We start from the raw sequence: 19,329 nt of genomic DNA, 5'->3' as shown, positions 1-19,329 counted from the left end.
GCTTTCGTAACAAAGAACGAAATTAGTAGCAGGTGGCAGATCATTTTTAAGGAAGCAGAGACTAAACTGTTGCTTAACCTAGAATGCAAAGAAGATTTTTCCCCTCAATTCCTCATTAATTTTACAGAGATATTTACTTTGAAAATTGCCCAGATGAGATGAAAGCAATTGTCCTGCTAACTTGGTCCCCCATCCCTGACAGCAGGCAGTATCCTGTGCTCCAGAGCCGGGCACCCCTCTGACAAGAACCTGCCCAAGGACCAGCTTCTTCTAGACAGAGATCTGTTTTGTCCTCTGCCCAAGGCATGAAGGTTTCTCTCCATGCTAAATGCAGTCCCTCTTTAATACCATTGTTGCTGCTCTTGTTATGCAGCAGCTAATAAACCTTCCTGCTCAAAGCATCTTTGTGTGCCTGTCATATCTTACTGCTGCTTCCTTCATAAAAGGTTCACTTTGAGTCAGGATTTTCTCTTTCAGAACAGAAAAATAGGGCCCTGCTTGCGACAGAAAATGTTGTTTCACTACCCCTGTGTGAATAATAAGTCTAAATAACAATGGCCATGCCTATACCTGTATCTTTCAGATATTCTCAACAGCTATGAAAGACATTCCGATAAATGGGGCTATGTGTATGTTGTGCCTGGTGAGTTTTAGGATGAAAGCTGCTTTTAATCATTTTCATCTGAACAGATAGCGCCACTGGTGTGGTTCAGCTCCCTGACCATATGACTAGACTGTCTTCCTATGCAACTCCAATTCGGACTTTTTCTTCTTCATGTGTCCCCCAGCATCTCCATGCCAACTGTAGTTTCTGGGGGCAGTTTCTGCCGGATTGCTGGTTCAGTAGATCTGCTCTGCTCTTCTGTTTTGGCTGATTTTTGACCCATGTTAAGAAAACCTACAAAATAATCTGGATCGCTTTGGGTATAAGAAGGGTTGATTTCCCATCTCCAAACTGTGGAATGCAAGTTTCTGTATTGAGGTGGTGTGGTTAAATGGGATCTAGAGGAAGAGGGTTGGGTTGTGCTGAGCCCTGCTATGGTCACCTGTCTGACCTAGTAAAAGCCCTGTATGCTTCGTTGTAGATCTGTAGGTCTGTGTGGACAAGACCTGAGTCTTCCTGTACTAGAGCTTTCCTCTGCAGTCACCTATGTGCATGCGTAGTCTGCAGTTATGGGGAATAACCCGCTGAGTAACTGCAGGCTGGAGGAAGACCTGCTACCTGGAGCATGTGCAGGATTAGGCTCTTCCATTGCTATTCCATTCCTGTTGGCATTTGATGTGTTTTCTCAAGAGGGTGTGTGAATGTTTTCAGCCAACATACTGCTTTCTACTACAAAGGAAATGTAAAAAGACAGCAACAAGCCTATTCCCCAAATATGTTCACAATCAGTTCTGTTCCCCTGTAATTAGATTTGTAGGAAATGAAAAAGCAGCCATCAAACTGGGGGCTTTTCAGTAAGTCATAAATCTCCGCGTGTGGAAACCCATCTGCCTCTGTGATGCACATCTGGGCTGCCCTGAGCACGCCTCTGCCCGCAGCTGCCCACTCTGCCTTTGCTGCCAGCTGCGCCGCGTGGCTCAAGGATCTTCCCAGGATGTTCAGCTGGATCAACCTGGGATGACAGCTGGGCCAGGCAACCTAAGGGCTTTGCGCACTGTGGCTCCAGTCCCTGTGTCTGGGTGAAGTCCCCAGTGGAGACTGAGACAGTTTTTCCTTTCCAGGAAAGCGTAGGGCAGAGACCAAGGTGACTGCTCCGTCCACAGCACAGAGGGGTTAACCCGGCACCTTCTGTCCTCCCTTTCCATGGGCACTTGGGGACAGGGCTGCAGGGAGGACACCCTCAGGGAGGAGCCCAGCCACGGCTGTGCGTGTCACACTCAACTCGAGGGCAGGGATGGCCCTCATCATCTCTGCGTAGGCTTTCCTGATTGATGGTCTGAAGGGGTTCTTCTGGGAAAAGACCTCCCTCATTCTGTCTCTTATTTTCTTCTGTGAAACAACCCCGTTGCTTCATGCAGCACGTGAAACCACGCATGCTTATGCCTTTTGCGCAGGCATTTAAAAAAGAATGGCCTGCGTGCTAATCGTGGGCTTTTGATTGCATGATTGATTATCAGCCTCCAAATTGAATCCATGAGGCTTCAAGCCCAGCTTTGTGACCAGAATACCAAAAATATACTCAGAAAGGAGTGACATTTAAAGATGTTTCCATGACCCTCTGATGTTTCAGCCAGTAGAGGGATTGCTTATACAATAACATTCCTTCCTAATGCATTCAACCTGCTGTTGTTGGGATCAAGTGTTGTAGCTTAAGATACAAGGGAAATCAAAATTGAAAATGTACTCAGAATTAATGTGGATGGACTTCAGTGCTGTTTTTACTCTCTACAGAGCCTGGGCTTTGACTTCCAAAGCAGATGGATAAATTATTCACTTTTCATACCATTGCAGTATGAAATAGTAATTTCATAGACTCTCTTCTATCTATCATATTATCACCTTTGCTAATTTTTTTTTAATCTGTGGAGGAAGGTCTTCATTAACATTGATCTGCTATTTTATCTAAGTGCTACTACATCTTCTGAGAGCTCTGATCAGACTAGCAGGCTTAGCGTTAGTAAATGTGATCCAGCTGGGGTGAGGCTGGCAGTGGGTTTGGAGTGTCTCACACCAGGGTTTTAACAGCACTGGGAATGCTGAGACCAGCAGAACCAGAAGGAACTCGAGGGCTTAACATTTCTTCACACTGAAAAAAAATAAATGGTCTCATTTCAATTTCCCCATTTGTCATATGCTTAATGCAGATTGGAATTGTCCCGAGTGCAACCCCGGCGAGTCTACAGCTCTGGCATGCCCAGAGGGCTCCAAATCAGCTGCATCCTTCAGCAATAAATTGCAGGAGTTGTGGGTCAGATAATATGAGTTTACAAGCCTGATATCAGTAGGACCTTAGGCAATATTGATGAGGTGCGGGGATGATGTATGTTGACATATTGGAGGTGACAGTCATAATCTGGAAATGCTGAGGATTTCCTTGGCGCTTCTTGGGGAGTTATCAGACTCTCAGGAGAGCAGGAGGAGTCTTTGCACAGACTTTGCCTCAATGCTGGATCAAGCCCTTAGTTTGAGGCAGCTCCAAGGTCTGAAGGTTTTCATTATTAAGAACTATTATTTTTCAAAATCTTTTCAAAGTCTTCTCTCCCTGTAGGGCTGGAAACAGCACTGGCATGGAGCTAAACTGGTGGCAGCTTTTACCCTCACGCATTCTCATTTGAGGAATTCCCTGGTTGATCAAAACTGCGAAAGCAGCCAAATGCTTCAGCTTCTCAGCCCTTTTTTTCTCAACACACATGACTTCGCAAAGACAGAAGAGTAACCTCCTATTTTCTGTCTCTGCTGGATACCAAATAGTGTCTCACAAGGGAAATACTTTTATTATTTCTAGAATAGGCTTTCTTAAGAAGTGTTGGAGAAAATGATCAACTTTAGACTCTGGAGACTAAATTTCTTACTTGTTCCCCAAAATTTAAGGATGCTCCAATAGTTTAGACCACAGGGCTTTAGAAGACCTGACTTCAGTTCTGTCCTGTGAGACAATGGGCACAATACCTAAGTCAAGATCCCTAAAGGCACCAAAGTACCTAATTTCCTTTGAAATACTTGGAAATGAGGTGTCTGCATCCTACTGAGAACATGGCTTGTGGTCCTCCCATGCTTCAGTTTCCCATCTGTACTTTAGCAGTTGTAGGATTTCACCCAGGACTGTGTAAGGGTAATCTGTGAGGGATGGCGAGGTCTTTAGACCGGCTGAGGATCCATAAGAGAGATTCAGCCTCAGACTGCCTGGCCCAATGCTTGCTTTGTGCGCTCAGATGGAGTGGGAAGAGCCCTTGCCCCGTGGACACTGCCTGTTAGGTCGATGAGGACCTCCACCTGGGCTAATTCATGTGGGCAGTTCTGGCAGTCCACACTGACCAGTCTCTGCACTGCCATGGCTGCATGGGGTTCACACCATCCCCTGGGGCATCTCAGCCTTGAGCAGCCTTCTGCTCCGTTAGCCATCTCACCCCCAGCTCTTTCCCTAAAATAACCCACATCTGAGCATCGGGAAAGCCGAGGTGTCCGAAACAGGGAGCTGCAGCAGCTACCTGGAAGAGACACTCAGCGTGAGGAATAGCAGCATCTGCCTTTTGTGTTTCACTGGTAAAGGAGTGGAGAAAAATACCACCATCTGTTTATTTTTTTAAATGATAATTGATGGGTTGCCCTAGACATTTTGAGTAAATATTTAACCAGAAAAAACGGAAATAATTTTTAGCTTTTTAGGATACTATTTAAAACCAACGGTTTTTGAAAGACTGGGTGTCTGTGCACTGAGCCCTGCAGTTTCCTAAACCAGTCAGCGCTGGGGCAGGAGAGGGTTGGTGCAGGCTTGGCTGGGGTCCCAGCTAAGGCCATGTGTATCAGGCATGCAGATGTGCCCATGGGGACCTCTGCTGAGAGCACCTTCCCCAGGGGGGCGGGAGAGGAGGAGAACCTGGATCCTCTCCAGGCAACGAAAATCCCACTGTGGTTCAGGTGAGGGAGCCAGACTAGGGGTGAAATGAGAAAGGGTGAGAGGACGGCCGTGCCAAAAGAGAGAATCATGCAGAAACAAGATGGTGGGGAAGTTTGTGGCGTTTTTGAGTGCCAAGTGTTCAGAGTCACCAGCCAGTACCCAGAAGCTCACAGGCGCTTCCCTCCCTCCAACTTACACAGCAGACAGCTATTTCTGCCTTGGGAAAGCAGTTTCTATGGCATCAGTACAAACTGATTTACAGAGCTCGTGAAATGCTTAATTCCAGTTGGCATCAAGAGGAGGGAGGCATGCAACCTCTTCACGTGCTGTTCTCGGTCTCCCAGCTCTCCACTTTCATGTCTGTGAGCCTGAATACCCCTCGTTCACCTTGCCCAGCATGGTGAGATGGCTTCTTTAAATCACACAAGCCTTGTCCTTTCCTTGTAGTATTGTCCTTGAGAGTATAGTACAGTTTCTCCTTTTTTTCTTTTTACCTGGTCCAGTCAGGATGTCCACATTATTCTTTCCCAGCCTTCACATATGATCTAATCCTCTGCTATGAGATTCTGTGTGATAGCAAACGGAGAGGAGCTGCAGAAATAAGGTTAGGTGCCTGTGGTCCTGCTGATGAAGTTTCACCTGGAGGACACCACTGGGTTCAGTAGCTGAGTTTGTACCGTGGGTATAAAGCAGAGACTGTGGTGGTACTGGGGGGTAGCTCAGGGCTCCGTACACAGCAGCACTATAAGGACATGTACAGATTTTTTTTACAATGAGAGTGGTGAAACACTGGCGCAGGTTGCCCAGAGAGGTGGTCGATGTCCCATCCCTGGAAACACTCAAGGTCAGGTTGGATGGGGCCCTGAGCAACCTGATCTAGTTGAAGATGTCTCTGCTTGTTGCAGGGGGGTTGGACTAGATGACTGTCAAAGGTCCCTTCCAACCATTCTATGATTCTATAATCACTACAGATGTGCAGGCAGCTGTGTAAGAGTGGCTGCTCCATTTCGCAGCCTGAGACAGAGAAATCAAGAGCCTTGCCTAAATCTACGCAGGAATGGACCCTGGGAGGCCCTCTCTGCTGTCTCTTTGCAGTCTTGGACAGGCTACAGGCATAAAGGTGTGTGTTTGTGGATGGCCCAGACCAAGAGGCTGGGTCCAAGGGAAAGTGTGATCAAGGCTGGAAACCTAAAGAGTTCTTTGGACTGAATGGTAGGAGAAGGAAAATGTCAAGGCTTGAATATATTATAGTGAATGATAACTAGAAGATGCTGATCAGCAAATGGATCGAGAATAGATAATGGGTTAGATTAAAACTATTATTCCAAGTTTGAAAAACGTGGGGCTAGCCTATATATCTTCCTTTTTCTAGGTCCTTCTCCACTGACTTTTCTGGCCTGGCTCCTTGTATATGGTCTCATCCTCCTTTTCTTTTATGCAAAGCTGCGTAGGTAGGCAAAGGCCCCTTTCTCTCAAACACCTGTATAATCTCACAGGTCAGTCTTCCAGAACTGCTTCGTCCATCATGATTTTTGAGTTATGTGCTATTCTAAAAAATTCCCAAATCTGTTTCCTCCACGTGTTCTATCTTGATAGGGGGCACAATTGGGTGAGAACAGGACTAACACAGCTTTTCTGCTTACTTGCTCCCACAGAGTTATTAGTCGAGCCCAAGGACTGAAGCTGGTGGTGGAGACTCTCATGTCATCCTTGAAGCCCATCGGGAACATCGTGGTCATCTGCTGTGCCTTTTTCATAATCTTTGGGATCCTGGGAGTTCAGGTGAGTCCCCTGCAATCCTCAGCACCTCAGCAAAAAGCGTAACGAGCCCCAGACTGCCCACCATCTGGGTACCTGTACCAGTGGGCACGCTATAAGCCTTTCTGAAACCAAACCAATGGGCTGTTTGGCCTTCTTGAGGAACGCTCCTTGCTCCTGGTGAGGAGGGAGCAGATTTCCCATTATCGGTCAACCATTGAAACCACATTAACAATTACAGCCTAACAACAGTGGCCCAGCAACACACATCCCTAGCCATAGCTGAAGAAGCAATGGTCAGAGCCAGTTAGTGGGGTTGGTTTTGCCTCTCTCTGGTTTGAGGTCCTCTGCTCTGCTGGCAATATCCTCAGTCCCAGGAGTGCAGGAACCCAGGGGAAAAGTGGCAAAGTTTCCAATGCAATTGGTTTCTCAATACCTGAGAAGAAGAGATTGTTTCATATAAATATTCTGACATAACACTTACTTCTTGCTGAAGTTTGTCTGATCTGTCAGAGCCAGCTTTGGAAAGCAGCTCTTTTTGGCTTTGTTTTGGAAAGGTGTCTTATGCAATATTTTATACTAATAAACTGTTTAAATAATAGGTACAGCACTGAAAATAAAAAGAGAATAAAATCATGCCATCCATCAGCAGCTAGACTGGCTTAGCATTACAGTACAACAACATCCATCCATTACACTAAACAGATTCATAAAACTAAGCATATCTCATGGAACAATATAAAACTCAGACACGGGAAAATTTATGCCAAACAACAAAACTTGCAGCACGCTCTTTGAATTTCCTCCCTGCTAATTGTGATTGCTTTCCCTAGTGACTTGCAGTCTTACATTAAATTGTCATGACTATTGATGTGCTTAAGTGGTAGATACAAGCAAGACTGATCCTGTATGCAGGATGCAAAATTTGTAGTTAATATTTATGTCTAATTAGGTGTAAGATGAGGGCCATAGCTATTTTCTATAAAAAGATGATCTCTCAAAGTTAGTTGGCTTTACCATGTAAATAGAACCTGGGGATCAAACTAGAGGTTTTTATTGCTGTTGAAATCTGCACGCCCACATTTCTAACAGTGTTTCCTCTTAGCAAGACTGTTGTTGTTGTAGAGCTTGCCCACATGTGAATAGTCATTAATAAGACACAAGAAATAGATAGATAGAACGGGTACCATAGGAAACACTGTGTCTTTCACTTCCCGAAGTGCTGAAATCTGAAGTACTGACAGGGATCAGCGTTTTTGTAAACTGGGCTTTGTATTTCCAAACCCCGTTAGTAGTGGCGTTACTGCTCCCATCTGAGTGGCATTACAGTCCAGCTCCTGCAGAAGTTATGTTTATCGACAGTATATTAAAAATAGTTGTTTACCTTCCTGCTTAATTAAAACTTTTCTCTGTGAAGGCTCTGTCTCCCCAGTCAGCCTCACCTGCGGATAGTGTTTCTGCATGGGAAGGTCAGGGAATACTTCTCTTCTTACACCCAGAAGTTTTATGGCTGCGTTGAGTGATGATTAATTTTGCATGCCTAGAAAACACCCTTCTGCTGTTGATTTCTGAAGGAAACCCGTGGAGTAATGCATGGGTTTATCTTGCTCGCTATTATTTCTACTGATATTTGTCTAGAACAACAGATCAAAACCCGTCAGTGTCTTTTCTCCGTATACCCAGGTGGTGGTTTAAGGAGCCTGGAGAGCAGGTTGCCATTTTCCCCCCAAAACAGTGATGTCAATAGCTTCTGTCAGCAAATCAAACCAGAATTGTTGAAAGTCTCCTGGGCTCTGATACCATCCATCCTGCTAGCATCAATCACCCTGTCTGAAGCAGTAATCATCCCCTGCCACTCTCTGTTCTGTGCGCAGGAAGCACCAGGTCTAGAATTAAGCGTGTGGAGGCTCGTGTTCCTCGTGTGGGTGTAAATCAGGAGCTGACTCCCCAGGAGTTGCATCTCTCCTGGCTTACACCAAGGGAAATGAGCTCGAGATCAGGTACCCAGCAGCAGTTGGGCTTGAGTCCTTAAGCTCTGCACAAGGAATATTTTCAGAGGCCCCTGCACAGACTGCAGAGCCTAATGGCGGCCAGAGAACAACATTCAGGGTCGGAGCCCAGAGCTGGACTGACAGCAGTCTTGATTCAGCAAGAGCCCAACGTCACTCGCAGCAGCTTGGCTCCTCTGATGTGTCCCCGTGTGACTTCTAAGAGCAGAGCTTAGTCCACCGCTGCACCTCTTCAGTGCCGCCTTTTCTCTGCTGACAGAGGACCCTCATTACACTTAATTTGTTGGAGACTTTTGAAACCGGCTTCGTTAGCTGGGCTGGAGTCACCAGAGTCATTCCGCGTGTGGTGAGAAGCCATTAGCTGGTCTGGGCTATTAGCTGGGGCTACACTTCAGCTGGTGACCCAGAAGCAAAGGCCTTTAGGCCAGTCTCAGATCACTGAACCAGACAACCTAATGCATGAGGTGGGTGTCCTAAATGATGTGAAATCATGCATTTGCTCACCAGGTGCATATTATACAGGCTGCTCGCACTTAATAACCTGCACAAACGAGGCCATTTCCCTTAAATTCTCTGGTCAGCGTGGGCTGTGCAGAATACCCCATCTGCAGAGAAATCCTGCAGACTGAACCCTTACAGTTCCTCTCTTCTTTGCGTGTTTTGCAGCTTTTCAAAGGCAAGTTTTTTGTCTGCCAGGGGGAGGACACCAGAAACATCACAAATAAATCGGATTGTACAGAAGCAAGCTACAAATGGGTCCGGCACAAGTATAATTTTGATAATCTCGGCCAGGTATTAATAGAATGGTAATCTGCTTCTTTGCTCCTTTACTTCCTTGACTTAAAACCTGTGCATTATTGTCCCATGGGATTTTCTTCCAGGGTCTTACCAGTCGCAGTAAATATTCGGTTCACATACGCAGCATTCTGTCTCTAAATCCCAAAGGCAGTGTTTCCAAGCAGGCATACACTTCTTTGCAGAGCAGAACAAGCACATGTGGCTTCGTGGAGTACTTAATTGCTTCACTGCTACATAACAAACCAAATATATCTTGCAGAAGGGCTTGTCTAATAGAGCTGGACACTTTCAACTGTCTCTGCAACACAGCCTTATTTTAGCTGCATGGTAAGGACTAATTAGTTGGGAGCAGTAGAGACCTGGAGGGTGGAAATGAAGCTGCTTTTGTCTTCAACTTTGTGGTTTCCGAATTAGCACTCATTGCCAAACCAGGTGCTGACATTGATAGGATTTTGCTGCCAGGAGAAACCTTGGACATCAAAGTGTCCCGTTATCAGACAGGTAATGATAATCCCCAGACAGGAAAGGGCAAAGAGGGGTAAAATGTTAAACGTAAAAAAGCTTTAATGCAACTATGTCTAACTTTTTTTCCACATATTTCTAGGCCCTGATGTCTCTCTTTGTTCTGGCCTCCAAGGACGGGTGGGTGGATATCATGTATGATGGCTTAGATGCTGTAGGAGTTGACCAGCAGGTACGTCCTTTAGCAGAGCCGTAAGAACTGAGTTGTCGAAGGTGGCACGTTTTTGCTCTTGTTTTGCAAAATACTGTTGCCCTCCACAGTCAAACGGGGCTGAGGGGTTGGGATCGAGGCAGCCGTTTAACCCAAATCCTGGGGTGTGACAAGGAGTCACGTGAAAAGTCTGGATTTGGACCTAAACTTTTCCCTGCAGATTTTGCAGCATGACTGGTGTAACTAGCCTCAGGAGAACCACACCTATCAAAGAATGGTTTGACTTTTTAAGCAATTTGGACGTTTCAGGAGAAAGAAGTGCTAGGTGTAGGCACAGGTTTTCAGTTAGGGGCTTAGAACAGCTGCAAAGGATGCTACTGTCCTGCTGTTGGCGGAACAGAGGTGGTTCTTCTGTCCTCAACGTGCTTTGTGTTTTGGGAGCATTCAGTCAAAATGGCTCAGAGGTCTCTAGTTTTCAAGAAGTTCACACCAAGCTGCCTCAAAGGGGCACTCATGGGTTTGTGGAGGTGGCAGCTGCATCAGTTTGCTCCCTTGTTTTTGTTTGTTTTTTCTGAGGTTCAGTTGACATTTGCCTTCCTCCACTTTGCAGCCAGTCATGAACTACAACCCATGGATGCTCCTCTACTTCATCTCCTTCCTGCTCATCGTGGCCTTCTTTGTCCTCAACATGTTCGTGGGTGTGGTGGTGGAGAATTTCCACAAATGTCGGCAGCACCAGGAGGAGGAAGAAGCCAAGAGGCGGGAGGAGAAGAGGCTTCGCCGGCTGGAGAAAAAGAGAAGGAGTAAGGAGAAACAGATGGCTGGTCGGTAGTCTTTCCACATCTTTCTGAGTCCTGCTTGACCTTCCACACGATCCCCTCCTCCCTCCCCTCCCCGCCTCGCGTCTGGTGATCATTCTTCTCCCAAAAGCATGTCCAGCTATAAAATTTGCATGAAGGAAATAGCGTTGTTTTAGGCTGAGCAAGGAGCCATGGAAGCCTTTTTAATGGCTGCATGATTTGCAATGACCTTTCCATTGGAGGTTATTTAAATTAAAATATAATAATGATCAGATCTGGAGCTTCTTGGATAGCAGAGCTCAGTGTTACACAAATAGTGACAACTGCAAAGATCAGCAGTGCCGAATGGCACCATAAATCTTCTGAGTCATGAGCACTGTTGCTGATAACTGGATTCACTATTTGGTTTATTACAGCCTTGTAATGCCACAGTGATGCTACCTGTCCCATTTATCAAGCAGGTTTATTTATTGGCACAGTAGCACCACTGCTATTCAAGAGTGTAATAAAATAATGGAGCCATCTCATTCTAGTAATGCTTAAAAACTCCTTAGAGAAACATATCAATGCATTTGCTTGAGAAATACAGATTAGAAAAAAACAAAAAAAAACCACCCCACAACAGTTGAGGAGAATAACCAACTAGACGAAACAGCACTGATGCAAATTGAACCAGACTCCAGACTGGATGTGCAGGCTTGCAGCCCTGCCTAGAGAAAGCTTTACAGCTGAAAGGAGGCTAGACCTCCACTCTGCCAAAAGTCTCCAGCCTGATGTTTGTCTTTTAGTCTTTTTTTCTTTTAATCTGAATAACTAAGAAGTCAGTCAGCCAGAGGCCATAGGTCAGAGGGACTCTTCTCGCATGCTCTCTCTTCTGACTGAACTTGCTCCGTTGCCCTTCGTGTCTGTGGCCTCACGCTTTCCCTCCTGGTCAGTCCGCCTGCTGCTCTCTCCATTTCCCCTTTCACATCTCTTCTCTATCTTTGACAGACTTCAGTACCGCTTAAGAGGCTGTCTGATCAGGGGCGTGTTCCAAAAGCTGGTAATATTAAGTCTGTTTTGATATTTTTAATAGTCTAAGAGGTGTTTAATAGCTGTGACAGGCTTAACCGTGCAACCACATACCACAGCGGTGCCTCAGCCTCCTTCAGTTCAGCGCTCAGCCAGCACTGTCATCAGGCATTGAAGTCCCATGAGCTTCACAGGTTTTGTAACCAATAGGATGTATCACACCAGCCTCTGGACGTCAAACTTTGGTTTATGCCAAGAGCCTGGCTTCCTTGATGGTCAGTGGAAATATGGAGGCTTCCCTCAAGAGCAGTGGAGGACACGTTAGACTGTTCTCAGTTAAGTGGGATACAGGTGGAAAGAATATTTATTATTTTTTTTTCACCTCAAGGAAATGCCTAGAGAGCTCTTTCAATCAGTCCAAGTTCCCAAACACAGTTTCAGGCTGATGAGTTAGAAAATGTTTTTAAAGGCTGGATAGAAAGATCCCAATTTAAAGTCGCAGTTTTGGAAAGCAGATATTTCTGTAGAAGAAAAATAGATGTTTAGTTATTATTAATGACCTTATTTATAATGCTAGAGGAACTAGATGAAGAAAAGATGTAAGTCCAGGCAATTTCCCAACGGGAAGAAATCACAAACCATCCTTGGAGATGTAGTTATTCATTCAGTCCTATGAAATGCCTAATTAAAGAGGCAATAAACAGCTATTTTACTGAGGATCAAATATTGCTGAGTATTCAATCACCATAAAAACCGTTCAAGAGCAAAGTATGAAGCCCTCCAAATCACTTCAGAACAGTTTTCTCAATTCACATTCAGTGAAATGTTGGTTTTAATTGACCATGTCCAGCTTTGCCCTCAGAGGCATCAGATATCATTGCTTAGCTTCATTCTGCATGGTGGGAACTTGCAGATGATACCAAGACCAGGGCTTGGATTATGCCAGCAACTGCATGGGGGCTTCTTTCAGCTGAGCTTCCCGAGTGTCCCCAGATGCCCAAACCGACCTATGGATGTCAGATGTAGACGGGTGTAGACATCTAACTGGTTGCACAGTCATTTCTGATTGTAGACTCTTCAAATGCATTTACCCTGTCAGACATCTGAAAACCAGAAAAGCACGTGAGATGCCAGCTTGGTGAGATGTAGGCAGATGCAGGAGCTGTTGCTGTAAAGTGCGCTGGCCAAGCAGGATACATACAAAGTCCGTCCTTTGGAAGTGTCTACTCCTTCATCATCATCAAGCAAGGGGCTTCTCAGGGATCTCTTGGGCTTCCCCCTGTGTACGTGGGAGAAGCCCAAGAGCACTTCCTTTTTCACGATGAACCTGTGTACCTGAGCCTACCCTCCATGAGGCACAAGGAGAGGATCCTGCAAGGAAACATTCCTGGTAAAGCCAACAGAGAGCCTGAGAGCTGTAGGGACCTCTGAAGGGGAAGGGAAGTCTTGCCGTGTGTCCTGCCGGGTGATTAACACCATTTCGTTCTTTTAGATCTAATGCTGGATGATGTATTAATGGAGAGCTCAGCCAGTGCAGTGCAAGGTACTGGGAAGTCGGCACGTCTCGTCCCACTTGAATGGCAGTGCTGTGTCACTAACGGCTGGCCACCGCTGCTGTGAGGCATCCCACTAAACCCTGTGTGTGGTGCAAAGCTCGTTTGCTTACTTCATGGCACACGCATATCATTCTGAAGCGCAGGTCTGCAGACCTGGCTCAGGACTGACACTTGCAAACCCTTAATTTATCCCTTGATCATGTTATGTTTTTCAGCATTTTTTTTTTCTGGTTTTCATTAAGACACTCTCAGACTCTTCATGGCTTTCTTTCCCCCCCCCCCCTTTTTTTTTTGTTTTTGTTTTTTCTTAGAGGATAGTGATTGGACTGTGAAATGGTTTGTATTTTTACTCTAGCTTTCCAACCACCAGCTTAGGAGTCTCGGAATAATTTGCAGGAGTGTCTCTTGGAGGCAGGCAATCTCGCTTAGGGAGGTTATTTCATTACTTCCCCAACCCTTGCTCCTTGCTCCACAAACACCGTGCTTCAGGGAGGCACAGTGGTTTTTTCAGCAGGGTAAAGCTCAGTAGAACGCAGAGCTTCGGTGCTTTAATGGAGGGATCAACCCCACATCAACCCGCAGCGTCGGCGTGGTGTTTAGCTGTTCTGCTGCCCAGTTTGTAAATCCTTTGCATTGACTGAGAGTCACTTGATCCATGAGACATCTTGTGAATTAAAAGAAATTAAGATGCCACCTCAAAGCCTTTCCATGTCCTGGAGGGGACGGGCCAGCTGGGCTGAACACTGCTGGGGAGTTGACCTGGCCACCCCGACCAGGGCTCGCTCACATCTCCTTTTCCCAGTCCGCCTCGCCAGGACAATGCTCAGGGCTGCGAATCGGTCCCTTGCTCTTTTTATTTTTAGGAGAAGCTTTGATCTGGCAAGCATTTTGTTTAATTCATAACTTAAGAATATTAGCCAGAATAATTAAAGAGGCACCAACATAGAAACAAATATAGCTGTAATTTTCGACAAAAATAATATGCTAGGAAAACCGTGCTATTGAAACTCTCACCTGTGAACAAGCTCCCACTGCCTGAGATGGGAGCAGGGCTCCATCCATCTCTCGCATATCACAGGGAGTTTTGATTATGTAAAAATTGCAAGGTGAGGGAGATTGGCTTTCACTGCAGAGGAGAACTCAGGGAGACCGAGGTTCCTACCTTATACTTGTAAGGCCTCGTTGGAAGTTATCACAACATGCTTTAATAAACCCCGAATCTCCTTCCCATTGCCATTCCTGGTATTTTTATTTCTTTGCCTTCATTCTTGCTCTTCTTGCTAGGCCTCCTGTCCCCTTCTGCGAAACGGGGCAGCACGTGGGGGGGGGTTGTCGCTGGGTTTGTGGGGCTGCTTAGTTTTGCTTCTTTTTATCTGGTTATGACTCCTCTCCTGGTCCTCCAGAGCTACATCAAGCCTGTCTTTTATTTTATTTTATTTTATTTTATTTTATTTTATTTTATTTTATTTTATTTTATTTTATTTTATTTTAATTTTATTTTATTTTATTTTTAAGGCATTAAACTCATTCCAAACCCCACCGTTATCCCACGCAGGCTCAGAAAGACTCTTAGAGTTTGCCTTGAAAACGTGTGCAATTGTCAGGTCTCTGCTTTGTGTTTCCTTTTGTTGTCTTTTCTTTGGAGCCAGTGGTAGTGAATCTGCCGTGCTGCTCTTCAGGCACCAGCGCGAGGGATTAGAAAGATTTTATTTCTGAACCTGCCTGTTGGGGGTATCAGGGAATCAGTCCCGGGTGCTGTGGATGAAACTCCTGTGGTTCAGTGAAAAATCTGGAGTTGTGACCCCAAAACTTCCACACATCTCTGCACTTAGAGGCCTTCTTTTCTCTTTCTTTGGAGATCAGATGGAATATTGTGTGTGTGTGTGTGTGCTGCTGCCTGGTACTTAGTGAGATATTATAATTTTGTTTTTTTCCTTTTTTTTGGGGGTCTACATTCTATCATAACTGGAATCTTCTCAGTAGAAATAATTTATCATTTTCCATTTTGCTTTTTTTTTTTTAATAAATCCATTCAGTACAATAAAAGCCAAGTAAAATGCTGTCTTTAAATAAAAAAGTTCCTTCAGTGCAAACTACTTTTTAACCTAATAATATTCTTGATACAGTTTGTAAATCCAGCTGCGTCACAGGTTCCTTGCTCAGTAGTTTGCCGCTGTCCTCCAGATATACTCAGACCTGCAAAGTAGTTCATTCCCTTATTATGGGAGAAGGAAGGAGCTGGAGGAGACAGTAATGGAATTGTCCCACTCTCGTGAATTCCAATTTCCTGTGCCCACGCACCTCCGGCTCGAAAGCCACCTTGGGGAAAGTGGCAATTTCTCTCTTGACAGGGCTATATTTGGAGGCAGCCGCGATTCGGAGATATTTCAGAGCTGCATGCCCAGCCCCATTCCCCCCAGGAAAACGCAGCGAATGGGAAGAGTGGCCCCATGTCCTGCGGTGCTGGCAGAGCCCGGCCGAGCCCTGGGACCCGCGGGGAGGTGGCAGTGGCACTGCCTGGCAAAGCTACGGGTGCCTCCAGCGCTGCTTTGCTGGTCACCAGTGCCACTTCACGGTCTCGTCCTAGCGCTGTCAGACCAACAGCAGCATGGGGCTTAATGCTCCAAACCTGGGTGTGATGGCCAAAGGGAGAAGTTAGAGCAGGCTTAGGAATAGGAGATGTTTATCGTGCAGCAGGAATAGTCACTGCCTTTCCAAAGGGACAGGAGAGGATGGCGACGAGCTTGGGTACTCCAGGACAGAGGTTGGAGCTGCCTGGGGCTGCCGGGCTCTGCCTCCCAGCCCCTATCAAGGGGATCAGTTATAATCCTGCAGAATGATGCCAAGAGGAGTGCAGAATATCTGCTTGGGAAACAACTTGAGAGCCCATAAAAATGATAAATTAAAACCGAGTGCCCCCGCTGCCAGGCTCCTGCTCCCCTCGCTGGCGCAGACCCCTTAGACCACCATTGCCTGGGATGAGCGGGCAGGTGGGACTCTCCCAAGCCAGCTCTCAGACAGCTGCAAATATCTCCTTCCTACCTGGGTTAGGAGGAGATTGCTCAGGATCCACTGTCGGAGCTGATTTTCTCCAGTGTAACAATATCTAAATTTGAGCCACTTCTCCCTGTCCGCACCCCCCCGCCCCGGCCTCCAGCCATGGTGAAGCAGCTTGATTTACACCCTGTTTACCAGCCTGATGTCTCGTAGTGGGCTTTTGCTGTATTTCCCCATCTTCTCGCATTCTCATTCTGCCAGTTACTTCTTTTGTTGGTTTGCTCTCCTCCTCTTTTCTTTAACGCCACGTGTGCCGGGAAGCCAAGTTAACCTTTCCAGTAATAACCGAGACTAACCCAGAGCTCTTGTTGTTCTTGACACAGTGTATTGTAACAGTACAGTAATGTGGTGTTGTGTTAGTTGTGAAGTTCACCACCTGGAGCTTAACAGATGTCTGTATTTCCCAAGATGTTGGTATTGTTTAGATCTTTACTGCAATAATTAGAAATGATACTGTGTGATAGGGGGCATGGGCTTTGCACCTGGATAATTATCCACCAGCAACACTCCCCTCCTCTGCGGAACTGCGCAGGTCGGGTTAAATAAATGGCATTTATGGAATAGCAAGAAAATGGTTTGTCTGTTCAGAAAGGTCCCTGCCCACCTAGACGCAGTAGGTGTTTATCTCTGGTCCTCGGACAGCATGCCAGCTTGCGCGTGGCTCGTCTCGCGGCGGTGGCTCCGTTGCACTGATACCCGCGGCCGGCATGCGGCGGCCGGCGAGGCGCGCGGTGGCACGAGCTGGAAACAGGGCTGCCAGACCCCCTCCGGACAAAGCGAACGGGGAGGGATGAAATGTTTATTAATGGTAATTTTCTAAGGCTGCGAGAGCAGCAGCCAGAGCCGTTTGGCTGCGGGGGTGTGGGCTGGGAAAGGTGGAAAGGAGCTTTGGGGTTGGGAGAGGGGGGATGCGAAGGGGGAGAAGCCTTGGCAGAGACACGAGCAATTAGCAGCCCTGCTTCTAAGGTCATGCACTGGCTAATCCAGGTACAGGAGCCCTGCACAGGGGACATTTTACAGCCTTTCTCTAAATCCTCTCTCTGTTCTAACGGCGTCGGTGCTATTCTGTAGGATTTGGAATTACCTGTCAATCAAAGCTAAAGAAAAATTTGAATTCCAGTGTAATTATTCGTAAGTAAATCCACCGCAAGAAAAGGCAGAAACATTGACATTTTTCTTTTTAAATGTGAATTATACATAAACGTAGAAGTAAGTGATCCAGTTACGACGGTGTTTCTTTCTGAGATGATAAGTTGGTTCATAAAAATAGGTCCTGTTCCTAACCTAATTGTATTCAAACGTTTTAGTTAATTTGCTACTCATAATTTAGCATAATGTGATCGAGATATCTTGACTTTATGGAGATTTATGCAGATTCTGAGATATCTGACAAAGTCTTATGAGTGAGTCAGCAGCTACCAGTCTGCTTTTTGTAAGCACTCAATAGATTCAGCATGAAAATTCATTTTATAGACCTTTTCATTGATGTTGTGCTTTAGCACTCAGGTACACATCACCTAAAGCACACTGTGGATCAGAAAGTGAATATTAATACTGCCTTTCATTTGATGACACTGAAGCAGAATTTTGGGTGTTCCAAACCCCTACAGAATAAAACTGCTGAGTGATTTGTCTCTCTGGTCCCTGGGCTGTAAGGGAAGGGTCTGTCTCTATGGAAAAAACAAAACTTCTCTGATTCTTGAGCATGCTGTTATGAAGCAGGGAGCCCAGGAAACCATTAAATCTATGGATTTGATTGCAATGTTATTGGCTATTGACAAAGTGAATTCTATTTCCAGACAAAATTTAATCTGCTAAACTCAGTTTTCCCTGAGGGCAACCCAAACCTGTGCTTCGTGGCTTCATTCTGCCCAACTCTTTTGCTTGGAGTAATGTATCAAACTGTACATTTGCTCAGCAGCACTAAATATCAAGCCATGTAGTTCTTACAGCTCAATAATTTTCATAACCAGTTGATCATCTAATTATGAGACTAATATTACACTCTGACATATTCAAGACAGTCCTTTCCACTTCAATCTGCATTATAATGCCTCCTTGAAAATTGTACTGAATTATATACTCAGCCTTGGCATTTCTTCATTAGAGATTAGGTGAGTAAATGAGTTTATCTCTAGGAACATTCGGGGTCTAAAGAGCATGTGTCATCCCTGAGGCAGCCGAACACGGGAAGGAGTCGAACAGTGACATCTACGCTTTGATAAGCTTGTCTAAATGGAGGATCGTTATTTTCTAATCGCGAAGGCTGACTGATCAGTTTTGCTTGGTATTTTTTTGGATCGTTTTTCAGGGCTCTGACAGCCAAAGTGCTGAATTTTGTTCTCTCTCCAGTTTATTGCAAAGAACATAAGATGACTGAATTACTTCTCTTTCAAAGACCACCGCTAACTCAATGGTCTGTATTTTTAAGCCATTGTTAGTAAAATCTGTCCCCAACATCTGAGCTCTAATTGAGCTTTCAGATACTTTGGGGACTTTTAAGATCAACAGAAACAAAAATTGTTGTTTTAATTTAAATTTAATTTAAATTTCCCTACAGGGAAAACATTCTTTAGCAGCACAATAGTCCCAGCTCACCTCATCCCTGATGCCATAAGGCTGAGTATAGCGCATGTCCCACGGAAGATGTTTAACGGATGTAAGATGACGGGAGCCCTGCCGTGTATTAAAAATGGTAACATGCCAGCAAGAAAAAAGGAAAAAAAAAAAAGACAGCATGTTGCTGTAATCGGTCTAGAATTTATCATCTTTGGAGTTGGAAAGTGAGGGTGCATTGACTTCAGAAAGACGCAGAGAAGTGACTTGACGTGCCTCTCCGCTCTCCTCCTCCCCGCTGCAGAAGCACAGTGTAAGCCCTACTATTCAGATTACTCCCGCTTCCGCCTCCTGATCCACCAGATGTGCACCAGCCACTACCTGGATTTGTTCATCACTGGAGTGATCGGCCTCAACGTGATCACCATGGCCATGGAGCATTACCAGCAGCCAAAGGTACTGGGGCAGAGAGGGGGGAAAAGCCGGTGGGGGGACGTGCTCAGCGTGGTGGGATGTGCTGATGGGCAGAGTTAAGGCCAGTTTTGCTGT

At 45.7% G+C, this 19,329-nt stretch overlaps 1 protein-coding gene across 18 annotated transcripts in view; it reads left to right on the top strand.

Moving 5' to 3' along the window:
* Positions 1 to 19,329, top strand: part of CACNA1G (calcium voltage-gated channel subunit alpha1 G) — a 154,131-nt gene that overhangs the window by 108,362 nt on the left and 26,440 nt on the right. For 8 of the 18 annotated variants that reach the window (XM_075441248.1, XM_075441245.1, XM_075441241.1 and 5 more), the window contains 6 exons: positions 6,218 to 6,344; positions 8,996 to 9,121; positions 9,732 to 9,821; positions 10,411 to 10,624; positions 13,104 to 13,154; positions 19,085 to 19,236. In XM_075441248.1, coding sequence (XP_075297363.1) covers positions 6,218 to 6,344; positions 8,996 to 9,121; positions 9,732 to 9,821; positions 10,411 to 10,624; positions 13,104 to 13,154; positions 19,085 to 19,236 — 760 coding nt within the window. The remainder of the gene's footprint in view (positions 1 to 6,217; positions 6,345 to 8,995; positions 9,122 to 9,731; positions 9,822 to 10,410; positions 10,625 to 13,103; positions 13,155 to 19,084; positions 19,237 to 19,329) is intronic. The other 10 variants (XM_075441250.1, XM_075441256.1, XM_075441243.1 and 7 more) reach the window with 3 other exon arrangements.

This window comes from Opisthocomus hoazin, chromosome 21 (assembly GCF_030867145.1).
Source record: "Opisthocomus hoazin isolate bOpiHoa1 chromosome 21, bOpiHoa1.hap1, whole genome shotgun sequence".
Lineage (NCBI taxonomy): Eukaryota > Metazoa > Chordata > Aves > Opisthocomiformes > Opisthocomidae > Opisthocomus > Opisthocomus hoazin.
Note: the sequence above shows the minus strand (reverse complement) of the source record. Positions and strands in the feature narration are given on the sequence as shown.